The sequence below is a fragment of the Ambystoma mexicanum genome, chromosome 5q (genome assembly GCF_040938575.1).
Source record: "Ambystoma mexicanum isolate Mex_15411 chromosome 5q, UKY_AmexF1_1, whole genome shotgun sequence".
Taxonomy (NCBI): domain Eukaryota; kingdom Metazoa; phylum Chordata; class Amphibia; order Caudata; family Ambystomatidae; genus Ambystoma; species Ambystoma mexicanum.
In genome coordinates, this window is record NC_090933.1 from 730,440,201 (window position 1) to 730,467,670 (window position 27,470).

Genomic DNA, 27,470 nt, shown 5'->3' on the forward strand with positions numbered 1-27,470 from the left:
TCCGGGTTGTTTAGTAGGGTGGAGTCATCTTCTCCTAGCTGTTCCAAAATCTCCTGGCATACATTTTTCCATTCTGTTAATGTCGCCACACTATTTGCTATTATAGCCCTTTTCAGCATGGCAAAACCTCCTTTATCCAGTGCTCCTGATGTTTTTCGATACAGGGCTAGCGATTTCCAAACTACAACCATTTTAATTGCAGTCAGGCCCAGCTCCATTCTCAGGGCTTGTATTGGGGTGCTCTTTGGAATTCTTAGCACCCTCATCCAGAATAAACCTTCGATTGCATTGCAGTTTTCGGCACGAAATGAGAAGACACACCCGGTAGGTCAGAATTGGTATAGCTTCCGATCTGTAGAATGAAATAAGAGATCTTAAGGAGTATCCACAGTATTTCCTCATGAGCTCTCTACCTTGATTTGCAAGGTTTTGTGCCTTGGATTTTAGGTGTATTAATCTTGGCGTGTCAACTCTGCTCGTATTAAGGCATACTCCCAAGTAGATGAACGATGATGCTTGTGGAATCTTCTGTCCATTCAGTTTCCAACAATTTGGTCTTTTCTTTTTGCCACCTGCTTGTTCACCAAGGGTCATAATCCTGGATTTCAGTGGGTTGACTTTTAAGCCGTTCTCATCTACATACCATTGCAGAGCCTCTATTTGCCACTGCAGGCTTACTGGGGTTTGGTCCAGCAAACCAACGTCATCCGCATAAATAACACGGCTTATTTCTATTCCACCAATATTTGGTGGAAAACACCCGACGTTACTGAATACATCTGCCACGGTGAAGTGAATAAGTTAAAAAGGACTGGCACTAAGGGGCAGCCTTGTTTCAGCCCCTTGTTGGTCCTTATTTTTTTCGAAAGAAGGCCAGATCTGTCGAGTCTTATCTTAATGGCGCTGTCAGAATAAAGCTCCTGCATAATTTCTCGAGTGAATTTAGGGCATCCCCATTTCTGCATTTTTGACCACAGTCTGGCCCTGTTCACTGTGTTGAAAGCTTCACTCAGATCAATAAACGCCATGTACACTTTCTTCCCTTTTGATCTCTCTACATGAGCCTTGATGATGTTAATGATGAAGATGTTTAAGGTGTTTCCAACACCCTTAATGAAGCCACTTTGCCATTCGTCACAATGGTTGGTCTCAATACTCCATTTGCCCAATGTTTTCAAGGTGAAGAAAGCAAATACCTTCCCCACTACATCCAGCAGTGCAATGGGGTGGTAGTTGCTAGGATTAGTTCTCACCCCCTTTTTAAAAAAAATTGGGATGATAGTCGCGGTCTTCCAAGAGTCCAGCACTTTCTGTTTATTATGTGGTTGAATAGTATTTTTAGAATTTTTGCCCATTCAGTGGGATTCTCTTTTAACACGATGTTCGACAGCCCATCCGGGCCAGGGGCCCTTGATTTATTAAGTATATTTATTACTTCTTCAATTGCTTCAGTTGTTATATTTAATTGGCTCCATGTATCTTCGCTCTGGCTCTCTTCACGGGGTTCATACATTTCTGGGTCAAAAAATTTGGAGAAATGCGTGGTCCAACTAGCGGCCGAGATAGAGATTGTCGCTAGAGCTTCTTGCAGAGTCTTGGTGTAAGATGGTTTTTTTCCAGAACTTTCGCCAATTTCTATATTTCTGTTTTATTTTACTTATTTTTATGGCTTTTTGCATTGCCGACCCCTTCTTTGATAATCGAATTTGTGATTGCATAGACCACTTCTGATTCCTTTTCGCCTGATCGTAAGTGTGAACATGGGTAAAGCCTGGCTTTTTCATTCCATTGTTTTTTGTCTCGAATGTTGTTAGCAGTTCCGACAGTACTACTACACCATGAGACACGTGTCGATTGCTGTGGCTATTCTACTCATCAGCACGGGTAGTGGTGTCTGTCTAATTCTCAACTTATTGCGTCCCGACGTCACTTCTAGGTCCATTGAATATTTTATCATAATTCGTGGAGGATTGCAATTCCACTTCATACTTAGCAAGTTATGGTCGCTCTGTGATTTATTTTTGACAGACATAGTTGTTTGGTCGTTCAGGATGTTCTGTCACACGCTTATATAATCTATGGTGGCGTTACCTTTTTTACCTCTCCAAGTAGAATTATCTTTGGTCAAATCTTCGTTGTTACTAATCAAGATGTAGATATTTCTTAGCATTTCTCCACTGTGAACCTTGAGTTTTTAGGACAGTTGTTCTGATGGGATCTTCGTCTGTCCCATAACCGTCCTTATTTTCGCAGTGGGCATTCAGGTCTCCACACAAGATTAGGTGGTGATCATCCCACTTCATTCTCTGTTCATCCACCCAAACCTTGACCCGCTCTGGTAAGTTGTTCATTGACTTGACTGCTGAATTCCAATAAAGGTTTGCAATAGCAATCATTTTTAAGACTTTATTGGGCTCCATTAGCTTACCTACCACTGTTTGCATAAAGTGGGTTGGATTGCCATCTTCTGAAATTTCGAATTCCATACTGTTTTTAATTGTGGTTAATAGTCCCACCACCGGTCTTCCTTTTATACCTTTAAAGGCTGGGTTTAGGAGGACATGATAGCCTTCCATAATAGGCGGACTCATCAGCCAGGTCTCCTGGAGACAGATGATATTGTGCTTCCTAAATGAGTAGCCGTCATGTAGCAGAAGGTGAGACAACCCCTGTGTATTCTAGGAAGCTAATAGTAACGGGGCGTTCTCTCTCTTTACATCAGTCTAAGGCTGGTCGAGTTTTGTTGCTAATAATCCGACCAGCCATTTCCAGTGGTCATCTGATATGTCACCACTTGTGTTTACAGTGCTCGCCTTAGTTGTTAGAGTCACTTTGCCGTGTTGTGGGCCATCTTTCTTTGTTCCTAGATGAGTCTGGTCAGAATTCATGACCTTTCTTCTGCTTGGGTCGATATGTAATCCTGTCAGGGATTTAACCCCTTCCCTTGCACTTGTCTTTTGTCAAACTCCTGATGTCAAATCCCATTGGTCTCAGATGTCTAGCTTCATCCAGTATCAGATGTGTAAAATCAGTCGGCTTGACAGATGTAAGATCACCATGTCCGTTCTTTCATCATCCGAAAATTCTACAATGGCTAGGTAATCTGTTGTCAGTAGTCTGAGGGCCGGTATGTGGTGGAATAATCTAATTACATTCACCCTGTTGATAATCAGACCATCTTCCGAATCGACTACTCTCTCCAGCATAAGAAGCAGGGTCTGATTGTGTTGTTCCCCCGTTCCACTGTTGTGCCTCCGATCGTAATTTCCTCTCCCTGTGCTTTTGTCTTGGTTCTTATTGGGCTTTGCCTGGTCTTTACATTTGATGATCCTTAGTTGAGATATTATATATTCGTCATTCGTCATTATATATTCGTCATTCGTCATTCCTTCTTTCTGTGGTTTCTCTACTCATTTTCTTGCAATTAGCCAACACTTGATTGGTCGGTCGGTTAGAGGATAGCCCATCATCCCGTTCCTTCATCTTTGCAGATTTCACTCTATCCTCTTTTTTTAGGGGTTTTTAGGGGTTCCTTATTGCAGTTACTTGAGTGATTGTCTCTGTTGTAATTAACTGGCAGTTTGGTCGAGACCAACATGGGTTCCTGGACTACTTTTAGTGTTGGCAGATCTTCTAGTTGGCTGTGCACGGCCTCTCTCTCCTCTTCCGCTTGGGAGAATTTGGGGGAGTCAATTATTGATGTTCCCTCAGATCTCCTGTCAGTGGCTGCACTGTCTTTTTGTCTTTTCTTTAGTATTCTTGGGCCGACAGGCTTTTTTGACCACTTCACGGTCTCTACTTCATGATGATCCTCCTCGAATTCTGATGTTAGCGGGTCACACGTTGCCTCAACATCACTATCGTTGTTGTCCTCGTTGTCCCCGGACTCTGTGATTGTGTAGGTGGAATACGTTGACAAGTTCATTAGATCCGCCGTTTGTATATCATCATTTCCCCTGTCTTGTGTTTTGAGACCTTATCGGGGTGGTGGTCCAACCTTATCTTGATCCGAATCCACGGTTTTTACTTCCGTGGTTTTTATCTTTATCTGAAGTGGCATATGGCAATTTACCTTCGTTACAGTTATGTTCCTAATAAAGTTCTTAATGCTATTCAATTTTTGATTTGTCGATCTTGGTTGGTTTTGAGTTTTTTTAGTTAAGTTTGTGGGTCACTTGCTTGTTGTCTTTTTTAGCTATTTTCCCCACCCTTCCTATGATCAGGTGAGTCAGTTACCCTATGAGTCTGCATTTTATTTTCTAGAAATATCTTGCAAATAGTTTTTACTGGTTATTTTTGTATTACAGGCACTCAGGGTTCCTGAAGACCCAGATCTACCTGTAGCTCACCCTCGGATCTCCTTGTGGTGATGACTTTCATTTGAACTTGTGTATCCTTATTAACACATAAAGCTGTTCTACCTTTTTCCCTATCGTTGGGGGGGAGTTGGGACTTGATTACTTCGCAACTGTGTCTGGGCCCGAGGCATCCCTCCTCCCCGGTACTTTTTGTTTCCTCTAAAGTCTCACTAATAATAGCTAATTCTTGAAAGTTTGTTTGTAAAGCCACTGACTTTGTAGATCTAGAGGAGTTCGAGTTGGCTTGTTTTAATTCACTCACGTCAAATGTTCTCGGAATTCTGCACGCCTCTTTTTATTTTATCACTGGGTCTAAAATCGAATGGAGCAGATTAGCTACTTTAGACATGTTAGTATCGAGGTCATTTTGAATACCTGTCACAAAGCCTTCCAGCAAGATGGATTTAGTATGGAGCATAGCCAAGACCGTAGTCTGATCTTAACTGATCACTCATTTGTTCAATCAATTTCATGAAAGGGTTCATTATCGTCGGCAAGGTAGAGACTATTGGAAATTCAGCGGCTTTACTGAATTCACCCAGCGGATTATTATTCCAATTATCAGATGCGTAGCCAGACGTCTGGGTGGCTTTAGAGGTGATTGCTTTGTTAATATGTTGTTGTTGGAGTCTTATATCCCTGGCGATTTTTAATATATCATTCCCCCAGTTTCAGGGTCTGATAGCTGTTTGATAGAGTCGGAAATACCCAGCACTCTTTGATCCGGCTGGCTCGTCATAGGTGGCTGAAATCCTAATTCCGCCTTTAGGTGTTTTGATTCTGATAATTTAATACTGGAGTCTTTGTTCATGCTCCAGTCCCCGGTCTTGCTTCCCTGCTTAGCATCTTGTTCTAATTCAATAGTTGTCGAAGTTTCCAGCAGCAGGTGGTCTGGAATCTCACTATCAAAGACTTCGTCTGGATCTCCTAACTTTCGGGGTTTAGCTAGATTAATAGAATTCTTCCTTTTTTCATGGATAAACATCTGGTAGGAAAATGGGTTCCCCGTGTTATGGTCCAGTGGTGTTAAACCCATGGGCGGGCTTCCATATATTAGTGTTTGATGAAAGAGTCTTCATGTTAGTGCTACTTCCATAATTGTTGCATCATGTTTGGTATGTGCGTGACCGAGCAACTGTGCCTAGGGGCGTGAATATAGCTGGATTGGTAGGTGAATCAGTTACACAAGTCCAACTGGATTTTCTTCCGAACTGCCACTGTTTCTGAGGCACTATCTGGGATTTCGTTTGTAGAACCCTTGCCTCACTTATAGTCTCCATTTCTGGTGTGTGTATCATTTCAGTCGTCACACTTCTGTGTGTTATTGCGCACTCTACTGTGCTTTCCTCCAAAACCGATTTGGCCTCTAACATACAATGTCCTCTTTGGTTAGACCTAACCTCTGATGCTTTGATGTCCTCAAAACTCCACAGTTCCGTACTGATAGGGGCAGTCTCTCCTCCCATCACCAATGCCTCCCTCTCATTTGTGCCGTTGATGACATTGGGTGTCTCCGGGGCAGACTTGTGCCTTCCCATTTACAGAGTATTTATGGGAGATTCTGTACACAATGCCACAGCCACCTCCACCGGTGGCAGTGGCTGGTGTTTGGATGGTGGCCATGGCTAGTTCTCATCAGAGAACTGACGAGGGTGCTTCAGGTCTATGTTAGGTCTAGCAGGAGGGGCTGCAGTAATCCTAGTGATTTCGAAGTCTGTTCCAATTTCGACTTCAGTCGCTACTCCGCTATCCTGTTCATGTTCATAATCAACCTTCAGCTTTTCTCCGTCCAACGTATCACGCGCCCTGCTCACCTTAGAGCTCCGCTCTTGGACATCTCGGGCCTCATATGTGGTGGCTTCTTGTTCGCCAACCACTGTTTCCTAGGTTGTGGGGTCGATAGCCACCATCCTGTTCTTTCTGGCCCTGCTAGATATTAGATGCTAGATACTAGATGGCAGACCTATCGCGTCTGCAGCCACAGCTACAGGCCCGCCTGCGCCGCCTCCACCAGCACACACCATAAGCCACTAGCCAGGTAGTGTTAACTCATCAATTCACCGGCTTAACCAAGTGAGAGCCCGGAAAAGAAACAATACACAGCACTGTTTAGCGCTATAACACTGTGAAGTATGATAAAAGCAATAGCGACAGCAGTAATGGCAGTTTGCCAGGCCGGGCCGTGCCTCTCCGAAAACTCACCAATCTGGTTCTGAGTCTGGTCTCAATCTGCGAACAATTCTTTTGCCACTGACACCATGGTAGCCAAAAACGGCCCTTCAACCTCCTCTGCTCCTCTGCTCACTCTCAATAGGTTGCGAACAGACGCAAATGCTTTCCGAGGAAAGGACCTTCAATGACGGGCAAGAGTGTCAAGCCGCACCTCCAGGCACAGAAAGAGGAACGAGAGAGGCCGCTTCCAACACTTTTCTTTTTTTCTAAACCGAAGTGCGGACACCTGCAAGCAGCAGGTGCAACCGTACAGTGCGGGCTGCCGTAGGGCTCTGTACTCTGAACAGGAGGAGGGGGACTGCCTGCCCTCCTTTTGTTTCTGAGTAAATAGCCATCACCCGGCCTTCTCACACTGGCTGATGGCGATTTACTCGGAAACAAAAGGAAAGCTGGGCAGTCCAGCCCTCCTCTTGTTTTAGAGTACAGAGCCATCAGCAGCAGGCAGCACTTTCATTCAAGGAGCCCTTGGTTAAAATGTTGCACCACAGGGCTCCTTGAATGAAAAGGCTGCCTGCTGGGGCACACTGGTGTCACACCTTTGGTGCGCCCAGCCCCTTCTTTTGTTTAAAAGGAGGGGCTGGGTGTATCAAAGGTAATAATGCCAGTGTGCCCGAGCTCGGATTCTTTTAGCAGCCTCCACCCCTTAGATGGGGGAGGGGGGCTCGTACACGTTCTTAGGCCACACACGAGAGCCCCCCCCCTCAATTTCTAATCCCACTTAAAGCACTGACGTTTGGACACTGGTATTGCTGGAGTTCATGTCTCCTACATCAATATAATGCTGAGTATGTGGCAATCTGTTCACTTGCACAGGTGCAGGCGTGGCCCAAGCCCCACTGGGCCATGGGAATTATGTTTCCCTTTTATATCCGGACATGTGAATGGTCTCTTCTGTCCTAGTTTTAGGCACTTTTGGAACCTGTTAATCAATCCATTCTAACACGTGTTTTTGTGTATTTTCTATATTTAAAAACATGTTTTGTTAACCGAGAAACTAAAAATGCATTTCGGTATAAAAACGAAATTCACCCCCAGAAAAGGAGGAGGAGGGGGAGTGTGAGAGTGCTGGGTTTAGTATAGAAGGGAGGAGATGTGAAGGGGAAGTCCATAGGGGGCTGTCTTGGGGAACATCCCCTTGTGCCCATTAAAGCAAGGAGTCGTTTCGAACCAAATTCGTTATGTTTTGGGATTTGTGCATTTTGTACTAATCACACAAATCCCTCAAAGAAACAATGTGTTATTTCCGTATGCATTTCTGCTGGAAGCTATGCCGCTAATAATTCCGTTCGTATGGCTACACTTGCCAAGATTCTCAGATATAGGATGTGGCAGCGACCAATCATGCTCAGTGCTGGAGGCGGGCTTTCCTGTTTGTAAGCTGGTAACACAGGTACTTCCATCAGGCTAGTAATGGTCTGGTTAATTACATGTAATGCAACAAAGTTTCCAAAAATGTGTTGCATTATGTATATTAGGTCCATGTGCCAGGACCAATCTTTTCTCCCCGGTACCTTGAGTTCCATCTAATCATTGTTCTTGACGTTAAGACTAAATTGATCGACCTACTTTTACATTGGAAGTGCAGTGCGTTAGTATCGTACTTACTGCTAATGTTCATTATTCCTATCCCTAACCTTTCTATCTCAGTACTTGCTGTCAAGGCAGTCCACCTTGAAGCCAGAAATCCACTCCAAAATGCTTTTTTCAACCCACCACCCAATCTGGGGTTTAAACCCCCTACCTTTCCCAGAATCTTCATGCGACTACCAAAGGATCTGGGAAGAGCTGCTCCCGAGGGTGGGTGAGGATGGTGTAAGTACTATGAGACGGAAGAGCAGGGCTACGAGTAATGACGATTATCGGTAAGTAGTCTGCTTCAACCACGCATTCTTCTGCCACATCAAAGGCCTTACTTGTGAAGTATACCAAAGATAGCAGATGGGTAACTATGGAAGAATGATGACACATCACCCACTGTGAAACCCTGTGACGCATTTATTCCAATCAGAATGGAAGTAATAGTAGCCTGAAGAACAGCCCAACCGAAACAGTGATAGGACGGCTCTGGGAGGTGGAGCTGACAATGATGCACCAAAGTACTGGGGGTTAGCCCATGTAGCTGCTCTGCAAATCTCTTAAAGGGACAAACAGCTTGCCTCTGCCCAAGAGGCCATCATACCACCTTTCGATCCAGCCCACAGACCTCGTGAGTGGGGAACACTGAAATAGTGTATGCAAGAGAGATGGTGTTATTCAGCCGCCAACCAATGAGTACCAGAGACCCCTTTCCACCTTTTCCTGAAGCTCCAAAAGATACAAAAGGCTATTAGCCACCAGGTGTGGAAACATCCTGCAAATGAGAGGAGTGTGATTGTTACATGGGGAAGCAAAAAGGTTCATCCTGTACAGACCAATAGCAATACTCAACAACTTGAATGCCATTGAGTGTAGATTCATCTCTTGGCAGTTGAAACACACCTACCAAATGCATCTGCTTAAGTGAGTCCTTTCTGATGGTACCTAGAAACCAAATATCTGCAATTGAACCAGCCCACAGAGAGTATTGCCAGCATAGTTTGCCTACAACTGCACCATTGTCTGTAACAGAAGCCTAGTCAGGCCCTCTGCTGCTTTGCCGGGGATCTAGTTTCCTGGTGATGCTTGTGGGAGGAAGCAGACTTTTTAATGTATCCTACCCCTGGAGGATGAAAACCATGGCTTGTTCCTGAAAGCGGAAGCTCTATACTTGGCTGGTTAGAAATCAGCTCTCTTTTTTATTTATTTTTTAATTTGATTGTTTGCTTGTTAGGCGCTTATACAATAAGAAAATACTGTTTCAAAGCACCCGCAGGTCAGTGGAGGGAACAGCAGGAGTGGGAACTACATTAAAAACACAATATTTAAGAGCAGTGGGGGAAAAGGAAGAGGACAAACCTTCTATGCCTTGTGAGTATTCCTTTCGTGCAAGTGTAGTAAGGAAGAGGGCAGAGGGGTTAAGGGCTGCGGAGTCCGAGCTCATGGGTGAGCGACAGATAAAGCGCTAGGAATGTTGAGTGCTACACGGCCTGGAACCTCGAGAGGTGTAAGTGCGAGCCTCCAGGGTGGAGGGTGTAAGTGCAAGTGTAGTGGATAGACAGGAGCTGGGCCAAATGGGTGTGGGAGGTGAGGGCCCCGAGGATGCATAAGGGCCCAGGACACCAATTGCAGCAACTTTGGGATTAGTAGAGGAGAAAAAAAGGGAAGGACGAGGTGAAGAGGAATGTCTTAAGGAGCTTCCGGAATTTAAGAAGATCCTGCTCAAGGCACAGAGGGAGGAGGAGGCTGTTCCATAGGAGGGAGCAAGCTGAGGAAAGCGAACAACCACCAACCCTCTGTTTAGCAAAATGCTTTATACACAGAGAGTTGGTGCCAGAGGAACGTAATGGTCTAGAGGGAGTGTATGTTCTAAGATAAAGTTGAAGATAGCGTGGTCCCTGGGCCCAGACTGCCCTGTGGATGATGCAGAGGGATTTGAATTTAATCCGTGCAGCAACCAGGAGCCAGTGAAGACATATTAGTGCATGAGAGATGCAGTGCCTGGGCTTGAGGCCAAGGATAAATCTTGCTGCCCTATTCTGGATTAGCTGGAGTGGTCGTAGAGTGGAAGATGGTAGATTCAGGAGGATGCTATTACAATAGTCAAGCCTAGAGAGAACCAGGGCTTGGGTCACACTGAGCCTCTGGGGGAAAGTGTGAAAAGGGAGAATTCCTTTGAGAAGGAAGAGCTGAAAGTGGGACTTCTTGGCAATGTCCTGAGTGTGAGGGAGAAAGGAGAGAGGGAAGTCGAAGATGACTCCAAGGTTTCTGGCTTCAGAAGAGGACGTAGGGGGAGAGCCCAAAGAGGAAGGCCAGAGGGAGGGGAAGAAGGTGGGAGCAGGGGTCCCGATGGGATGGATCTCAGTTTTACAGGCTTTGAGGCAAAGATCATTGACGGTGCACCAGGACTGGATGGCAGATAGGAAGTCAGGGATGATGGAGGGTGTAAGAGGGTCGGCAGAAGTTTGAAAAAGAACTGTGTGTCATCTGAGTAACACTGGAAGTTGGAAGAGGAGGAAGAGATCAGGTGTGCAAGCAGAGAAAGGTATATGGTAAAGAGCTAGGGGGAGAGGATAGAACCCTGGGGGACACCACAGGTGGAGAGGGAAGTAGGAAAGGAGAAGGTGCCCAGGATGACTTGGGAAGAGCGGTCAGTAATGAAGGATGTCAGCCAGTCCCAGACTAATTCAGAGATACCAAGGGTATTGTGGAGCCTTTGAATGAGGATGGAATGAGAGATCGAGAAGAATAAGGACAGCTGGGGAATTGGAGTCCCGAGATGTGAGCAGTTCTTTACAGATGTTCAGAAGAGCAGTTTCCGTGCTTCTGGATGCTCAGATTCCAGACTGATGGTTGTGGAGACCACCAACAAGTTCAGTGTGTGAGTTGAGTTGGGGCAAAACCAACTTCTCCAGCACTTTCCCCAGGAAGGGGGTGATGGAAATAGTGGCAGTAGTTGGCAGGGCAGGTAGGATCTGATGAAGGTTTTTTTCAGGAGTGGGCGCACACAGGAGTGCTTAAAGGAGGAGGGGAAGATTGTGACAAAAGAGTGATTGCAGAAATCAGAAAGAGCAGGGGCAAGAGAGCCAATGTTATCCTTGATTTTCCTGGATGAGCAGGAGAAACCTGCTTAGAAGAGGCCTTCATGAAGCGGACAACTCTGATAACTTCTTCAGGTGTGACGGGGTGAAGGAGGAGAAGGAGGAAGGAGGAGGGATGGGGTGGAGGTGAGGGGGTGTGGGGTGTGTTATGAGGGTGAGTATCAAGGGAGATCAGGGTGTCCTGTGTTTTGGAAGGAAAGTGTGAGGCCAGTGCATTGCAGAGGTCCTGGGAGAGAGAAGGGGAGGAGGACACTGAGGAGGGGTTGGCTAGTTCCATGCAGATCTTGAAAAGTTCAGCCGTGTTATCGGATGCACCGTAAACCAGTGCCTGTATGTGGTCTCTTTTCTTGTCACATATGGAGAGTCCGTATTGCCTTTGGAGCAGGCGGCAGGCCAGTTTGTCAGAGGATGAGCCTGAGGTTTTGAGCTTCCGTTCTGCTGCCCTGCACTTAGTTTTCAGGGCCGCGAGTTCGGTGTCGTACCAGGTAGAGGCAGGTTTCAAGCGGATCCTCGTGACTGGGGAAAGAATGTCAAGAATGTTGGTGATGGAAAGGTAGAGGTTGCTGAGGGCAGAGTCCGAGGTAGAGTCAGAGGTGTGGGGTGTAATGGGGGATGAAGGTGGACACTAAGGCACTTGTTTCATCAGGCGGATGTTAACGAACGAGGTTGGTGGGACTTTCGGGGGGCAGTCATGGGGCCAAAGGGACTCAGGTGGGAGGCCTAAATCCTCTCCAACAATAGATGTTTGTCCTTAAAAGGAAAGTTGAGCACCCACATAATTCCTTTTCGTTGTGACATCCACTGTATTACTGGTCTGGTCCCTTACAACCACTTCCTCTGGGGTGATCAATGGGTGGTGTCCCAGGCTTGAAACCAGGTATTCTGCTGCGAATGGAGTGGGGAAGTGTGATTTTCTCACCCGTTCGAGTGAAGATCTTTGAAATAAATCTAGAAAGTGAGATCTTGTTGGGATCCATTGTTTCTCTCAAAATCTTTTAGCGCATGCCAGAATCAGTGGAAACATGTTCTTAAAAGCTTCTGTGAAATGGCTGATGGTGGGCTCTTTAGAAAGGCTGGGAACATCCAGATGCATGTATCCCATGTACTGGGAGACATGCACTAGGATCTTGGGGATGTAGAAGAGTAGGAAATGTGATAGATTACCTTTAGCGTGTCACCTTCTCCTCTTGTGTTGTTTAGCTCCTGATTCCTCCATCAATGTCCCCCATAAAGATGCTTCGTATTGTCACAAAACAGGGAAAACTGTTCTTCCCCTTCTTTCTCTGCCTGTCAAAAAAGGAGGAACGGGAGAGGCATCCGAAGAGGACGTTTCCACCACATGACTTCTCTTCTCAGCACGCTTGTTCTTCTAAATCACCAGTAACTGCTTGAAACTCGCAATAGCAACAAGATATCTTATTTGCACCCACATAGTCTAAACATAGACTGCACATAATCCCCAATAAATGGAATACACCCACATATCAAATTCCCAATCTGTGCACAATCTTGTCAATATTATGTTGGCACTCAATTCTCCTGTCCTACCAGAACAGGCAGAGGGGGGCATTTCACTTGAAACCACATGCCACCCAGCTGTATTTACAGTGGCACCCCATACCCACAAGGCTGTGCATGAAGGGAGGTGAGATGCTTCAGCCACAGTCCAAGACCTGCAGGGAATGAGGGAAGCCAGTCAACTATAATATCTTTGTGACCCTCCAGCACGTCAGTGGTGTACAGCTGGAAGTATAGTGGCAGCCTTACAGGTCTCCAGGATTTACTGTCCATATGAACATAAAAGAAACCAGGAGGATTCTGGGCATGGTAGGGGTTTCTTCATAGGGGGGTCATATGAGGGGGGGCAGGGAAAAGTATATTAGAACTTAGTAATACTAAACCGAGACTGAACCCATTTTCAATCACAGAAGGCATATTTATTCATCAATACAGAAACATAATCAGCATATAAATACACAGGGCCTCATTACGACCCTGGCGCTAAGGGATTACCAGTACCGGTAAGGGTACCCTTACCGGTAATCCGTTAGCGCCTGATTACGAGGTCCCTTTGCGGGTTGGAGACTTTAACCCTGCTTTTTGCAGGCGTTAAAAACCAACCCGCAAAGGGACCTTGGTGCTAATTACGGTGCCGCAATTTGCGGCACCGTACTTAGCGCCTTCCCCATTCCCATTGAGCCCTATGGGGCAAAAATGGGAATGGGGAAGGGCCATGGTGGCATGGGGAATTACCGCCCCGCCAACCTCGGAATGGGGCGGTAATTCCCCATTCCGCCATGGCGGAGTCGATAAGTTACCGGCATGGACCATGGTGCTTCTAGCACCATGGTCCAACGCCAGGGTCGTAATGAGGCCCACAGAGTGCTCGGGTGCACCTGGTAGCATTGAAGGCAGCCTTTGGACATTGCGAGTATGTGTTTCTCCTTGGACTGCTTCAGGTGCAAAACTCATTACTTTACACTCTGCAGCAGCACAGAGCTTGTTGCAGAGTGCTCAGGGTGCAGTTTACAGCAGTGGAGGCAGCAATTGGATATTGGGAGTGCGTGTTTCTCAATGGACCGCCTCAGGTGCAACACCTGTTTCTTTAAAAACTCTGCGGCAGCGCGAAGCGCAAATCAGAGTGCAGAGAGTGCAGTGAGCAGCAGTTAGCAGTGGAAGCAGTGCTGAGAGGTAAACAGACAGGATTAAAAGCAGTGGAGGTTAAAGAACCACCCACTAATTAAAACTTCTCCTTAACCCATGTTGCACACTATTGTGATTAAATGTACAACCTGCAAAGCATGAATGCCGAGGGTGGGGCTCTACGTTCCCCAGAAGTCCATTAACCCCGGGAATCACACATTCTGCTTACACAGCCTGTTACCCCCTGCTCCTCAACTAGATAGATGCCTTGACTCTAATCCCAACTTGTCACTCTTGAGCAAGACACCCAGTTCTCCTGTTTGCCTCTGTAACGTTGTCTAACCATCCGAATCACAGGGAATGACTATGTTAATGCTTCTGTAATCATCAGTAAAACCGTCCTTTGGACCAGCAATTACAAGACCAGCCTACCTTAGCAACACTCCACACTCCACAATCGCTAAACCACTTGGAGCAGGAGCACTGGCTTGAGCAGGTACTTAATTTGTCCAGCAAGCACTGTAACCAACTGGACCTTCCCTTTCTGTACCCTGTTAGGGTGAATAGGAAGCTAATGCACAAATAAGTGATCTGAATGCCCAACTGCCCTCCATTCACATCATGTGTTAGAAATATTTCATAATCCAATGGTAAGATCTTGTGGTTGTTTGATAATTGTTTTTTATACAGCGGAGTGTACACTTTGTAAAGGCATCTAGGCACAGTAAAAACCCCTCAAACTAGATACATTTTCAAAGAAAGTGTTTTGCTATTACAATTACAGTCTGGTTAGAGATATGGCAGATGTGAGTGGGTAGATCCTGCCACATGTTTGGTGCTTGTACTGAAAACGAGAGGGCACTCCATTTTATGTATCTGGCATTTGGTACAGTCAGCAAACCTTCTGCTGCTGAATAAAGTGCTCTAGTTGGGTAAAATAAGTGCCTCATATGTTCATGTTTGTGTCCAGAGGAGCAATTGTCTTATTCTGTTCCTATTAATAGTTAACATGCGGATCATTGACCAGCGTACCTGGCGGCTAAGCTGCATACATCTAGTGGCACATGCTCCTACCGCAGCAAAACCGAACAACCGGCTTGAATCACAACTTGTCCACAGAGAGAGGACCTGAAAACAATCTTCTCTTGTCAAGCACCCACCCTCTGGAACTCGATTCCAGTATCGGCTCGGAATGCCTGCGTGTGGGGTTTTACGCGGGTCCCCGAACCGCGTAATAAGTCACACGGGAGCCGGGGATTCGTGCGACTGCTTTATTCCCCATACACACAAGAACTGCCTTTTCCTGTCCCGCCCCCTCCCTAGCCCAACGTCACTTCCCTCCCCGGGAACTGAGACCGCAACGGCGGTCTGCCCACACAACGATGTGGGCGGGCTGCATAGCCCTGATTAACAATCCGACATCTCCCCCCTTTTTAAACAACCGCATGTCTCTTTGTACCTTACTCCATTTCTTCTATGAGTCTGTGGGGCTTGAAGCGACTTCTCTGAGGGCGACCTCTGCTGCCCGGTGTGTGCTCATCCTGACCCTGGGGTGGTGACCTGTCCTCACCTTCTGAGGACTCGCTCTCCTCCACGTAATACCTGTCAAGGGCGATGTCATCTTCGCTGTCAGCTTCTAGATCTGAGGTATTATCTGTGTAGCACCTCTTGGGTTTGAAATACGATATGTTTCTTGTAACGGAGGACTGGTCAGTCCTCTGGGCCGTGATCATTGTACCTTTCTTTTGCGTGACCGTCAGCGGCTCCGGTGCGAACGTGGCGTCCTCCTTGCGCTGTTTCGGTTGCCGTAGCCACACTTGGTCTCCCAGTTCCACGTTCGACTCCTGTGCTTTTCTTTTGTGATCCGCCGTGTCCTTCATTTTGGCTTTGGCGGTGTCATCCTTGTTTCTGGCCTCTGTTTCCAGGGGCGTGGCTTCGGCTGCGCGGGCATCTTCTGGCAGTCGTGTCTGTACTGGCCTGCGGAACATCAGGTCAGCGGGGCAGACGCCCGTTGTGCTGTGGGGAGTGTGGCGATAGTCCCTGAGAAACTGATACAGTGCTTGTTCAAAAGGTTTGTGGAGGATGGTCGCTATTTGCAGAGTTCTCTTGATGTTGGCCATGAACCTCTCAACCATTCCATTGGCCTGAGGCCATCGCGGGGTTATCTTCCTATGGTGGAAGCCCATATACTTCGCGAAGTTTTCGAAGTCTGTGCTCATGAATGGCGCTCCGTTATCAGATTTGATGATCCTGGGTATTCCATATGTGGACAGCATGCGGTCTAGTGCCGGAATGACGCTTGTTGCTGCTGTGCTATCTACGATCTGTGCGTCCGGGAATCGTGAGTGTTCATCTATTAGCACTAGCACATAAGTGCCATTTCTTAGGGGTCCAAAGAAGTCCACCGCCAGTTCTTCCCATACCTTTTTCGGTAGTGGCGACATGTGGAGTGGGTTTGGGTGCGGAGGTGGTGCTACCTGTGCGCACGTTGTGCATTGACCTATGATTTCCTCAACCATCGAGTCCAGTTTGGGGAACCACACTTTTTCCCTCAGTAGTCTCTTGGTGGCCACCACTCCCCGGTGGCTTTCGTGTGCTACTTGGATCGTTCTGGTGCGCAGCGATTTCGGGAGGAGCACCTTGCACCCTTTGAGTATTACTTGATCGTCGACGATGGAAAGTTCGTCCCGAACATGGTCTATTAGTTTGACGTCTGCTCGGACCTCTTCCGACTCGTGCTGCGCCTGTTGACGCATGTGCGCCCTTCTGTCTGCTTGTATGCAGTGTCGCGCGATGCGTAGAGCCGGATCTTGTTCCGAGTGTGCAATGATGTCTGCCCAACTGACTGGTAGTGGTTGTAGGTGATGCACTACGTAATTGAGATATTCGTCAGCGATGGATGGGTGTGGTGTGGCCGGGCCGGTCGGGTGACGTGATAGATAGTCCGCGGGATTGTCTTCTTTTCCCGGCCGGTGCTTGATAACGAATTTGTAATCCTGCAGTCTTAGGCCCCATCTGGCTATTCTGGGCGGCATCCGTGATTTGGGGTCTCCATATATTGTGATCAGTGCCTGGTGGTCGGTGACGATGGTGAACTCCTTGCCATACACGAACAGATGAAAATACTTGCATGCCCATACCACTGCTAGGCTCTCCTTTTCCGCTTGGGAGTAGGCTTGTTCTGTCGGGGTTAAGCTCCTGCTGGCGTATGCGACCACGAATATGTTTGTCGGTTCCAGCGGGTCAACTTGCGTTAGTATGGCGCCCAGACCCACGGGGCTGGCGTCCACTATCACTTCGGTGTGCCTTTTGGCGTCGTAGTACGCCATGTCCTCTGCTTTGGAGATGGCATCACGGATCGCCTCGAATGCCTTTTGACAGTCCGTGGACCAAGTGTATGGTTGATCCTTGCGCGTTAGGAGGCGCAGCGGGTTACTGATGGTTGCGTAGTCCTTTAGGTATCTGGAGCAGTAGCTGGCCAGTCCTAAGAAAGAGCGAAGTTCCGTCGTGTTCGTTGGGGGTGTAGCTGAGTTGAGTGCCACCACTTTTAGGCGCTCCTTCGTGGTTTTTCTTCTCTCCTGGGTCCCGGCTGGTCTTCCTCACCTCTGCCTGCTGGTGGGCTGTGTCGCGAGCTTCTCCTTCTCTCTAGATGTCTCGTTTTGCTGGGTCCCTGCCCCGGTGTATTTTTGCATACGGCTCTGTAGTGGTCCATTCCGCCACATGCGGCGCACTTTTGTCCAAGTGCCGGGCAGTCTCCCGCGTGCGGATACTCGAATCCGCATCTGTAGCACGTGGCGTCCGTTCCTTTCCCACTCTGTGAGGGGGCCGTGTATAGTTTATTGATGGTCTCAGCGGTCGGTGGCGGGTGTTGGATGGTGACTTTGCCTAGACTGTCGAGCTGCGACTCCACTGCTGCTTCCATCCTGGCAAGTGCAAGGATTTCCTCCAGGGACCTTTGTTTCTGGAGAAGCTGTTTCCTGAATGGCTGTGAGATGCAGCCTGCTATAACTTGAGATCTTAACGCCTCGTCATTAGAGTACTTATGGAACTCACAGTACTTTAGCTTGATGCGTAGGCGCATCACGAAATTGTCGAGGGATTCCCTTTTCTCCTGTCGCGTGGTGTGAAAGACGTGGCGCTCGTAGTCAACGTTTGTATGGGGCGTGAAGTATTCTGATAGCTTTCCATGTAGTTCCGCATAGGTGACGGTGTCTACGTTCATCAGTTCGCCTGCGATGTCCCTGACAGCGGGGCCTACTGTCATGAAGAGGGTGCTTTTCAGCATTGCGTTGTCTATCAGCCCTATTGCCCCCGTGTAGAATTTGAAATCCCTGAGCCATATGACCCATCTGGGTCCTAGGTTAGAAGTGTCTCTCACATCAAATGGGCCCGGTAGTGGTAGGTTATGGGCAGCCGTACCTGAAGTCGGTGCCTGTTGATTTCCATCGTTCGCTGCTCCCGAACCATCTGACGAGGAGGCTACGGGGCTTGCTGGGCCTGACATGGTCGCTGTGACGGTAGCGGCGTGTGGCAATGTGCCGCCTCTTTTCTGGCTCTAGCTTGCCCTTGTGACCCTCACGGGCTGGTGCGTGCCGGCGGTGCCGTGTGGCGATGCGCAGCCTCTTTGCCGGCTCTGGCGTGGCTGGAGCGTGTGCTGGCCTTGAGGATATTATGTTGTATTACTTTTATTTATTATTATTTTTTTTTCTTGGGGCCCACCTCAGGGCCTCCCGCCGATCGCGTGTTGAAGTGGGGGAGGGGGGGCGGGACCCTGGCAACTTGCCTCCGGGCCTGCGCATGCTTTTGCAGGCGCCTCCACACCCGCTCCCTCGCGCCTCCTAATGCTGCGGCCGCCCGTGACTGCGGCCTCTCAGCTGGTAATGGGAGGTGCGCCGACGCGCCACGCCGCTCGACTGCGGACCTCCGCGGTACTCCTGTGGCGTTGCGCCGATGCGCCTCACCCGCTCTCCTGCGGGTCTCCGAAGCACGAGTGGGTATGCGTACCCCTCGTCGCCAGTTGTGGGGTTTTACGCGGGTCCCCGAACCGCGTAATAAGTCACACGGGAGCCGGGGATTCGTGCGACTGCTTTATTCCCCATACACACAAGAACTGCCTTTTCCTGTCCCGCCCCCTCCCTAGCCCAACGTCACTTCCCTCCCCGGGAACTGAGACCGCAACGGCGGTCTGCCCACACAACGATGTGGGCGGGCTGCATAGCCCTGATTAACAATCCGACACTGCGCAATTCTCTGATTTTGCAAATCTCTCAAAACATGGCTTTTTGAATCACACCTGACATAGACTAATCCCAATGGACGCACACCGACGCACAGACTTCAACTCAAAGTACTGTGATACTGATAAAAGATGCCAGCCCAAACACTGACTACTCATACTCTGTTCAGCGCTTCGCTACTCTCAAGCTAAGTCTGCACTTTAATCTAAATAAATAAATAAATAAATAGGTGGCATGCACAGGAAACTTCCCCTCTTCAAATTATTTGCTTGTACAGGCAAGATTTGTGTTTGCTGAAATCACGTATATTTATAAAAATAAACATGCTCCATTGTCATTGCCAGTGTCACTGTGGACGGGGGTTGCCACATCAAGGATAAAGCAAACATAAAGTGTTATTATGTGGCTTGACTGGCTTACTTTGGTGTCGGTCTGCTTGTACTTTCTTACTGTGGTAAGGCATTTTTTACTGGGCATTAAGGGTAAAGGAAATATGATAACTGTTAATTGTCCAGGCTGCCCTTCATTGGTGATATCAGTCTGGTTATTTGTTCCTATTGTTGAATGGCATTGTTCACTATGTATCAAGAGCAAAGCAAACACAAGTTACTTTGTGGCTTGACCTACATTGGAGGTGCCAATCTGCATATACTTTTTCAGTGTGGCATGGCATTTTTATACTGGGCATCAATGGTAAAAGCAGCATAAATGTGAATATGTGGCTAGACTGGCCTATATTAGTACAGTCAGGGCCTCATCACGACTTGGGCGGTAACGGTAACGCTATTAGCGCGGGCGGTATTAGCCCTACCGCTGAACTCCCCGGCGCTAATAGCGCCGGATCACGAGTTCGGCGGTAATGTAAGTCCCCATTCCCCACTGAGCCCATTCGGGAATGCCCCATTCCCCATTGGGCTCAATGGGGAATCTTCGCGCTAATACTGCCGGCGGTAATAGCGCACAATTTCGGCGGATTTCCCCCTAGCTCAGAGCTGGGGCGAAATCCGCCAAAGCCCTAATTCGGCAGACCCTTAAATCCGGCGGTAATAGCGGTACTGCCGGATTTAAGGGTTACCGCCCAAGTCGTGATGAGGCCCTGAGGATATGCTTTATTTTTGTGTCATGTCATGTTTTACTGCCTGCAAATTCTTATATGGTAATACAAGCATATTTGTATTTTTATTTTGTATTTCTATTGCATTTCTATAGCTCTTGACACCTAAGCGCTGTACAAAAAAAACAATGGTGCAATCACATAAGCAAATCAAAACAAAAGGGAAACAACAGATTACTAAATCGAAAGATAGGTTTTAAGTTGAGTCTTGAAAAGTGAAAAACATGATATAGAACGCAAAGAAAGAGGAAGAGAATTCCAATTCTTAGTGGACAAAAGGGCAAAGGAACGGAACTAAGAAGAGCCCCAAGAAGCCAGAGGGACAGCAAGAAGAAAGAGGGATTCAGTAAGAAGAGGACGACCAGGAATGTAAAAGGAAATTAAGGAAGACAGATATGGAGGCGCAAGACCAAAAAGACACTTGAAAACAATACAAAGGAAATTAAAACGTAGACCAAGAATCCCCAACCTTTTATGGGCAATGAGCAACATTTGATTATGAAATGGTGAGCCCCAGCCGAACCAACGGAACATATTATCATTGGCAACATGATATGCAACCCAAATTATAATGGTACCAAATTGAATTTTACAAATAGAACATGTTAACATGTTAATACTGAAAATACTGTTGCTTAGCAGAGAGCAAAAGAGAATCATCAGTAGAATGAAGTGCAGATAAAGAAAATGAATCAGATACTGAGCCAGAATTACACCAATGCTGTTCAACCTGACGAAGGGAACAAGAAGCAGTTGGAAGAGAAGGTGACATCCAAGGCTGAGAAGGCCTGAGAGATGGAGTAAATGCAACCAAAGAGTAGAGAAGAGCTAAGGAGGCAGATCAATTGTCAGACAGAAGAGAAGAGGCAGAGTCAGCAGAAAGAGAAGAAAAGTTTGAACTAGAAGGAAGAGTTAAAGTAATAGCAGAAGTGAAAGAGCCAAGATCAAAGTATCTAAGATCACGATGACAGAAAGTAGTAGAAGATGGGGACAAGGGAAGAGGAGACGGGAGAGACAATGAAAAGGAAAGAAGAAAATTATCTGATGAATAAATAGGAAGAGCAGTGACTGAGGTAGAAGCAGGAATAGAGGAAAACATAAGATCAAGAGAGACTCTGAAATGTGAGAGGGAGGTGTAGTAATTTGTGATAGAGAATAAGAGTGAAGAAAATAAAAAAGCAGAACAGAGGCATGACTAGACGAGAGATGGAGATTCAAATATCCCAAAAGAAAGAAGGGAGCAGAAGAGCAGAGAGAACACTATCAAGATTATCACAGAATGAAGAAATAAGACCAGGTGGGCGATAAATATCAAAATGAAGAGAAGGACTAGAAAAATAGCAATAGTGATTTTCAAATGAAAACATAAGAAGAACATCCATCTGTGAACGGTATGAAATAGGAGGAATAGATGATAAAATACCACTACCACCACCGTGCCCAGAAGGGTGTGGGGTGTGGGAGAAAAACGACTGGTAAGAAGAAAGCAAAGCAGGTGTTACAATATTGAAGGAAGTCAGCCAAGTTTCAGTGAGACAGAGAAAATGAAGAAGACAAGAAAAAAGATCACAAACAGAATGAGCTTCCATAAATCAATATTAAACGTACGAGAGAGATCAGTCAGAGAGGGATAAATAACATTAGCAGGATTACGAGACGTTGAATTGTTGGTAAGGGTGCAGGAGGAAAAAGATGGCATAGTGAAACAAGAAACAAAAGAAAAATGGGAGAAAATGCAAAAGGAGGAGTTTGGTTACGCTAGTAATAGTATGATGGCAAGGTTTCCAGTCAGCAGCACTGGAAGTGTGCATGCAGAGATGTAAGTCCAGGTGGTCAGGCAATGCAGGCTGGCAGTAAGAGTAAGGAAGTAGAATAGAGGATAACAAAACGAGCAGGAAATGCTGAGCAACAGAAAGCTGCTACGAGCTCTGGACAAGCGGCTGATAGCACAGACTAGGCCAGAACTTCACCTGCGGCTTTTCCCCAGGCTCGATGTTTTAGCTTCCGGGGATGGTGGGGGGGTCAGTGGAGGGGGGAGTGTGGGGGCAACGGGGGGGGATCAACAGCAACGGGGCAGATTGTCCAGGAAGTCCACAGAAGCTGGGCCACATGGTGAAATTATTGGCAGCACAGTTCTTCGCGCTGCTTGAGGGAGACAGACAGCACTCCGAAGTAGGAGGCAGGAACCACTGCACGCAGTTCCCAGGTCAAACCACAGTCTGCGGGTGACAGTGCAGACTTGGCCAGGACTTGATGTAGCATGCATGGACATGTATGGTTACTGCCAGCATGACAATTGTTTTTATACTGGCATATATTGTGGGCAAAGGCATACTGCATTGGAAAATGCTCCTGTACACTGTTGGTGACTTGCATCTATTGATTCTTTAATGTGCTACCATACAGAACCAATTGCAAATTGTGTGGCATTTTACCCAATTTTACACTGGAAGGTGTACTGTAAAATGCACAATTTTATCCCTTTTATTTTAAACTTTTTGTGGAGGGGAAAGCCTCCCACCCCCATCTTGCTTGTTTGGTTTGGGCTCCCTCGCCCGGTTGCTCATACATTTGAGGCAAACATGTACACCCCTCCAATTTAAAATTCACCAGCTGACATAACACATTGCAGTGCATTTGATACTTTGCCCATCTGACATTTGAATAATGTTCAAATAATCAAGATGCTTACCAAATTGTCCATGATTGAAGAAACTGCATCTGCAACTGAACCTTTTGTTAACAATCTCTAATTAAAATGCCAATACATTCTGCCAAATATCAAAGATAGAACTAACAAGCCACTCTGTACAATGGTCTTTGAATTCTCCACTATGTGACCAATATAACTCGCCCAATGTGCTTACAAATACATAATTTGCGACTGTTTCCCAAAGATTCCTTGGACAATAATGCCTCACTTAAGTGCACTTTCAATCCTATGGACCTGATTTACAAAACCGTTTTACAGTGCTGCTATCCCATTGGAAAACACTTTGTAAATCAGGCCGTATATGTTTTGATGGGTGTTAATGGACTTGTGTGATATTCAAACTCCCCGTTTACCATTTACATCAACTTCATCTCATATGTATTCAAAACGATTACAAATTTGCTTTGCCTAGATTTTCACCTTAATTTACTCTTCATTTACTGCTTATTAACATGTTCTATTTGTAAAATTCAATTTTCTACCATTATAATTTGGGTTGCATATCATTTTGCCACCACCTGAAAGACAATATGTTCCTTTGAGGTTCAGCTGTTGCTCTTCATTTCATTCGATAAGCATATATTGCTCATTGCCCACAAAAGGTTGGGGATCCCTGTGCTAGTGCATCGGCAAAAATAGCTACTAAATGCCGGAATAAATCCCGAATTTCTTTAGTAGCAAAAACTAAAGTGGCACAGATCATGTATTGACTTCTGGGGGAACTGGTCCATCCGAATTTGCCAGTGCATACTACCCGAACTATAGCCACAAATGGAAGTGTGACTATCAGTGAATCAACAGAGGGGCAAGACGATACTGAGGCAGAGGAGGGACATATTGAACCAAAGACCTTGAAACATGCCGTATGCCTAGGATTCCTTTACCTTTCACCTAGAATCTTTGCACATCAATCCTCAGTCTCCTCGATTGACTTGTCCTTCTTGCCCTCCCCTTCATTTGTCGCTCAACCTGCGAGAGCAGTGGTGGGGACCATGGAGAAATTACCAATCTCAATCCTGCTTCCTTACCCGTATTAAATATGATGTTAACCTCAATGATTGATATGTATGACAACAGAAGGACAGACGTAAAACAACATACAGTGTTTCTTAATGCTATCAATCAGAGTCTTGATTCTTGGGTCCCCCAACCTGACTCTGGACCGTTGGTGGCAACTTAATCGTACTCTCCAAATATATATATATTTTTTATTTGTATTTGTTAAGGTGCATTTAGGAGGCACTTGGCGTCCTTTCGCACAAATCGTAGAAAATAGTACAAAATCATAAAAGACAACAAAAAATAAATCACAGTAAAATCACACAATACATTGTAATATACAATACTTACAGTTAAATCACATAACTAAACACCATTTAATTGTTAGTAACAATCATCAGAGGCACTAGTCTATTTGGAGAAGAATGAGTGCACAGAATCTACTTTGAGCCAACCATGGAATGCTGTGGCTGTGATAACATATGATTCTGCCGAAAACAGGGCACTCCAGAACTGTTCAGAGCTATAGTAACCAAATCTAGTACATACATCCCCTTAGATAGAGGTCATGGAGGGAAGAGCAATCAGTCAGCACATGCCCAGCTGTTTCCACTTGTGCGCTCCTCTCTTCTAATTCCTCGCCAGGACTCAGTATTTGCTAATACAGGAAGGTGGTCAAAACGTAGACAAAGGATAAAATGTATGAGTGCCGGGAAGTGAAACATAATTAAATATTTTCTCTGGGAATCCCCAAACAGCCCCTGATGTGTATACACTGCATGTTTACACTTCTCGGCCAGTCTATTCAAGGAAGCACAGTGATCAAGGATACACGTTTTGCCATTCATGCTACTAAAAAAATAAGGGTATATCTGAGATCCAAGTACAGGGTAAATTAATATCTTATTTGTCTTACCACCAAATGCTCCAGATCCCTGAACCAAGAACTGTTAAATAAACCATCACTATGTGCTTGGGTATTATAAAAGAAGGAGTCAATAGAGCTCCAATTAAATTTTATGTTGGCCCAGAATTTACAGGCAGCAATTTTCCAGAGTCGCTTTGCTCTGTTGATATGGTTTGTTTGAAGTCAAGTTGCTGCTCTCTGTGTGTGGTGCAGGTGGTGAGAGATGATAATGTTGGCCGCTAGAGGGGGGTAGAAGTGAATGGTCTAGCGAGATTGAGACTATTGGCTAAAGACTACAATTCTGTTGGAGGTAGAATGTTTAGCTGTCATATCTGATGAGGAAGGGTTCATGCCATTCTAATTTCAATTAAGGGGCACATGCTGACCCACTAAAATGATTCTGAGCTCTGTGTTCCTTGAATAATGCGCAAGTAATACAATTGTCTAACAAAAATCCAATTGAAGACATCTTTCAGGGAGTGCAGAAAGGCATTTTCCTGCAAATGCATCTATTGTGGAGTTCATTCAATTTCCCATTAAAATATTACCTAACATAATTATTACCAGGTACTTTTCCCATATGACTAACTTTAAATATGAGCTACACTTGCTGTTCAGTTTAAAAAAAAAATAAGATTAGATGTTCTACAGTTAATAAACAATCATTTATAGTCAAACCCTAGTGGCACACGTGCAACAAGAATCCTTAAAAGTTAATACATACGATGCATGTTACTAAGAAGGAAATGTAAAAAGCATTGCCTTAGCCAATGAAAAGGTTCATGCATCATTTCAGAGCGAAGGCTAATATAGTTAGGCACTTACATGGTACTTGCTCGAGAGGTTAATCAATATTAAACGTAATATTTGTCCTTTAGGCAATACAAGGTACGCACCAAGGATTACTATGAAGTCATGTGACGCCAATACAAAATTTGGATTGAATGGCATCATTTCATGGATTCCAAGTAAGTGTATTTCCTTTAAATTATTTGAAAAGATGTTTGACCATGCTCCACTTCTATTAACAGGGTCTCTTGGCGCTATGTAGTAAGAAAAAGAGGCAGGTTGGGTTTGGTTAGTTGGGACAATGGCAAAAAGCAAGATAGCTTTCCTGTTGTGTTGATGCGGGCAGATGAAAAGTACCAGGGTTTGGTTTGCAGGTGTGTTTTTAGGAGGATTGTGTCACTAGCACTTGAGGTATCTATATTCAGGGAGGAGCCTTGTGTGCCCACGCTGTGAGCATGAATTGGCTAGGACTGCGCCCTACAGGCTGGTGGTAGAGATGTAGAGTTCTAGGTTGGAGGTGGGGTGTTCATTTGCAGAGTGTGGCTCTGTTGGTATACGTAGATGAGGTGGAAAGTAGAATTTGAGCATGGCTAGTAAGGGACAGGCACGTCATTTCACCAAAATGCCAGGGTTAGCGGAAGTGGCATCACATAGCCCTTGACCTCTGATGACATCTCAGGAAGTTATGCCATTTGTCCCCACCCACAAGTGACATCACAGGAAGTGATGGCACACAAGCATTCACCCCTTGACAAAACAGGAGGTAGCATCACATAGCATTGTTCCTCAGTACACTAAGAAAAATATGGTTACGATATCACTGTAATATGATATAGGGGTCATATAAGAATGGATCACCATATGTAGCGTTAATATCAGTGTGTATAGGTCCATATTACCAAACGACTGTGAATGTAAGCAGACGTCCAACACAGCAACTTGGATTATTGCACATTATTCAGACTAAACTGTTAACAGATAGAGCATCTCGAAGAGGCATAACCCCAGAATGCGTACATCCAGTGCCTGCCAAGTGCCTGGCCACAGACTGGAAACAGCAACTGACCAACACAAGTCCAGCCCAAAAAACTATGGTCTAGAGGGTTGCCCAGAGCTGTGCCAGTAGTTATGAATGTTTTGAAACCTTCAATCCATCATCTTTCTGCTTTCCTTATTTGGTAAGAAACCCGCAGTTATTTTTGGTACATGGGAGATAGAGGCAGCAGCTCCATGACATCACCCATAGAAAAGGCCGTTTTATTTCTTTCTTTGGTCCTTTATTTGTTGCTTAATGGCTGCCTCCTCCAGCTTCTACGCACTGGAACAGGAACTGAACCTATCTTGCACTGCATCCTCTTGTTCCCAAAGCAAGTGTGTTGCCCCTGAGCTATGCTTTCAAATATATATTTTTTTCTTTGAGGAAGCAACAGATGGTTTACTTCAAAGGCAAAGGGCAACGTCATATAAATTAATTAGCTCACCTTGCGTCTATCTACAGTGTGTCTGTGATGCAGGTCTGGCAGATCTGGGTCAGGTCACACAGTGCACAGGCACGATTGGTGGCAGAAGCCACTGGAGCACGCCACACTCATCACAGGCCTAGTGTCTCGCTGGATGTGAAAAGCAGACAACGAGAAACACTGTTGAGATTTGCGTTCATTCTGTGTTGTCACTGAGTACTGCATGCTGCTCTTACCCATTCACAGCTAGCTAGACATAGCCCCCACAACTTCCCTGTTGCTACAGTACTTGGTATTAGCTGAACAGACAGACCCTCCTCTGAACCCAACCATTCAAGCATT

At 46.1% G+C, this 27,470-nt stretch overlaps 1 protein-coding gene across 2 annotated transcripts in view; it reads left to right on the forward strand.

Annotated features, from left to right (window-relative positions):
• LY96 (lymphocyte antigen 96) overlaps window positions 1–27,470 on the forward strand; it is a 327,458-nt gene that overhangs the window by 12,595 nt on the left and 287,393 nt on the right. For both annotated transcript variants that reach the window (XM_069621219.1, XM_069621218.1), the window contains exon 2: window positions 25,758–25,847. In XM_069621219.1, the coding sequence (XP_069477320.1) occupies window positions 25,758–25,847 (90 nt within the window). The remainder of the gene's footprint in view (window positions 1–25,757; window positions 25,848–27,470) is intronic.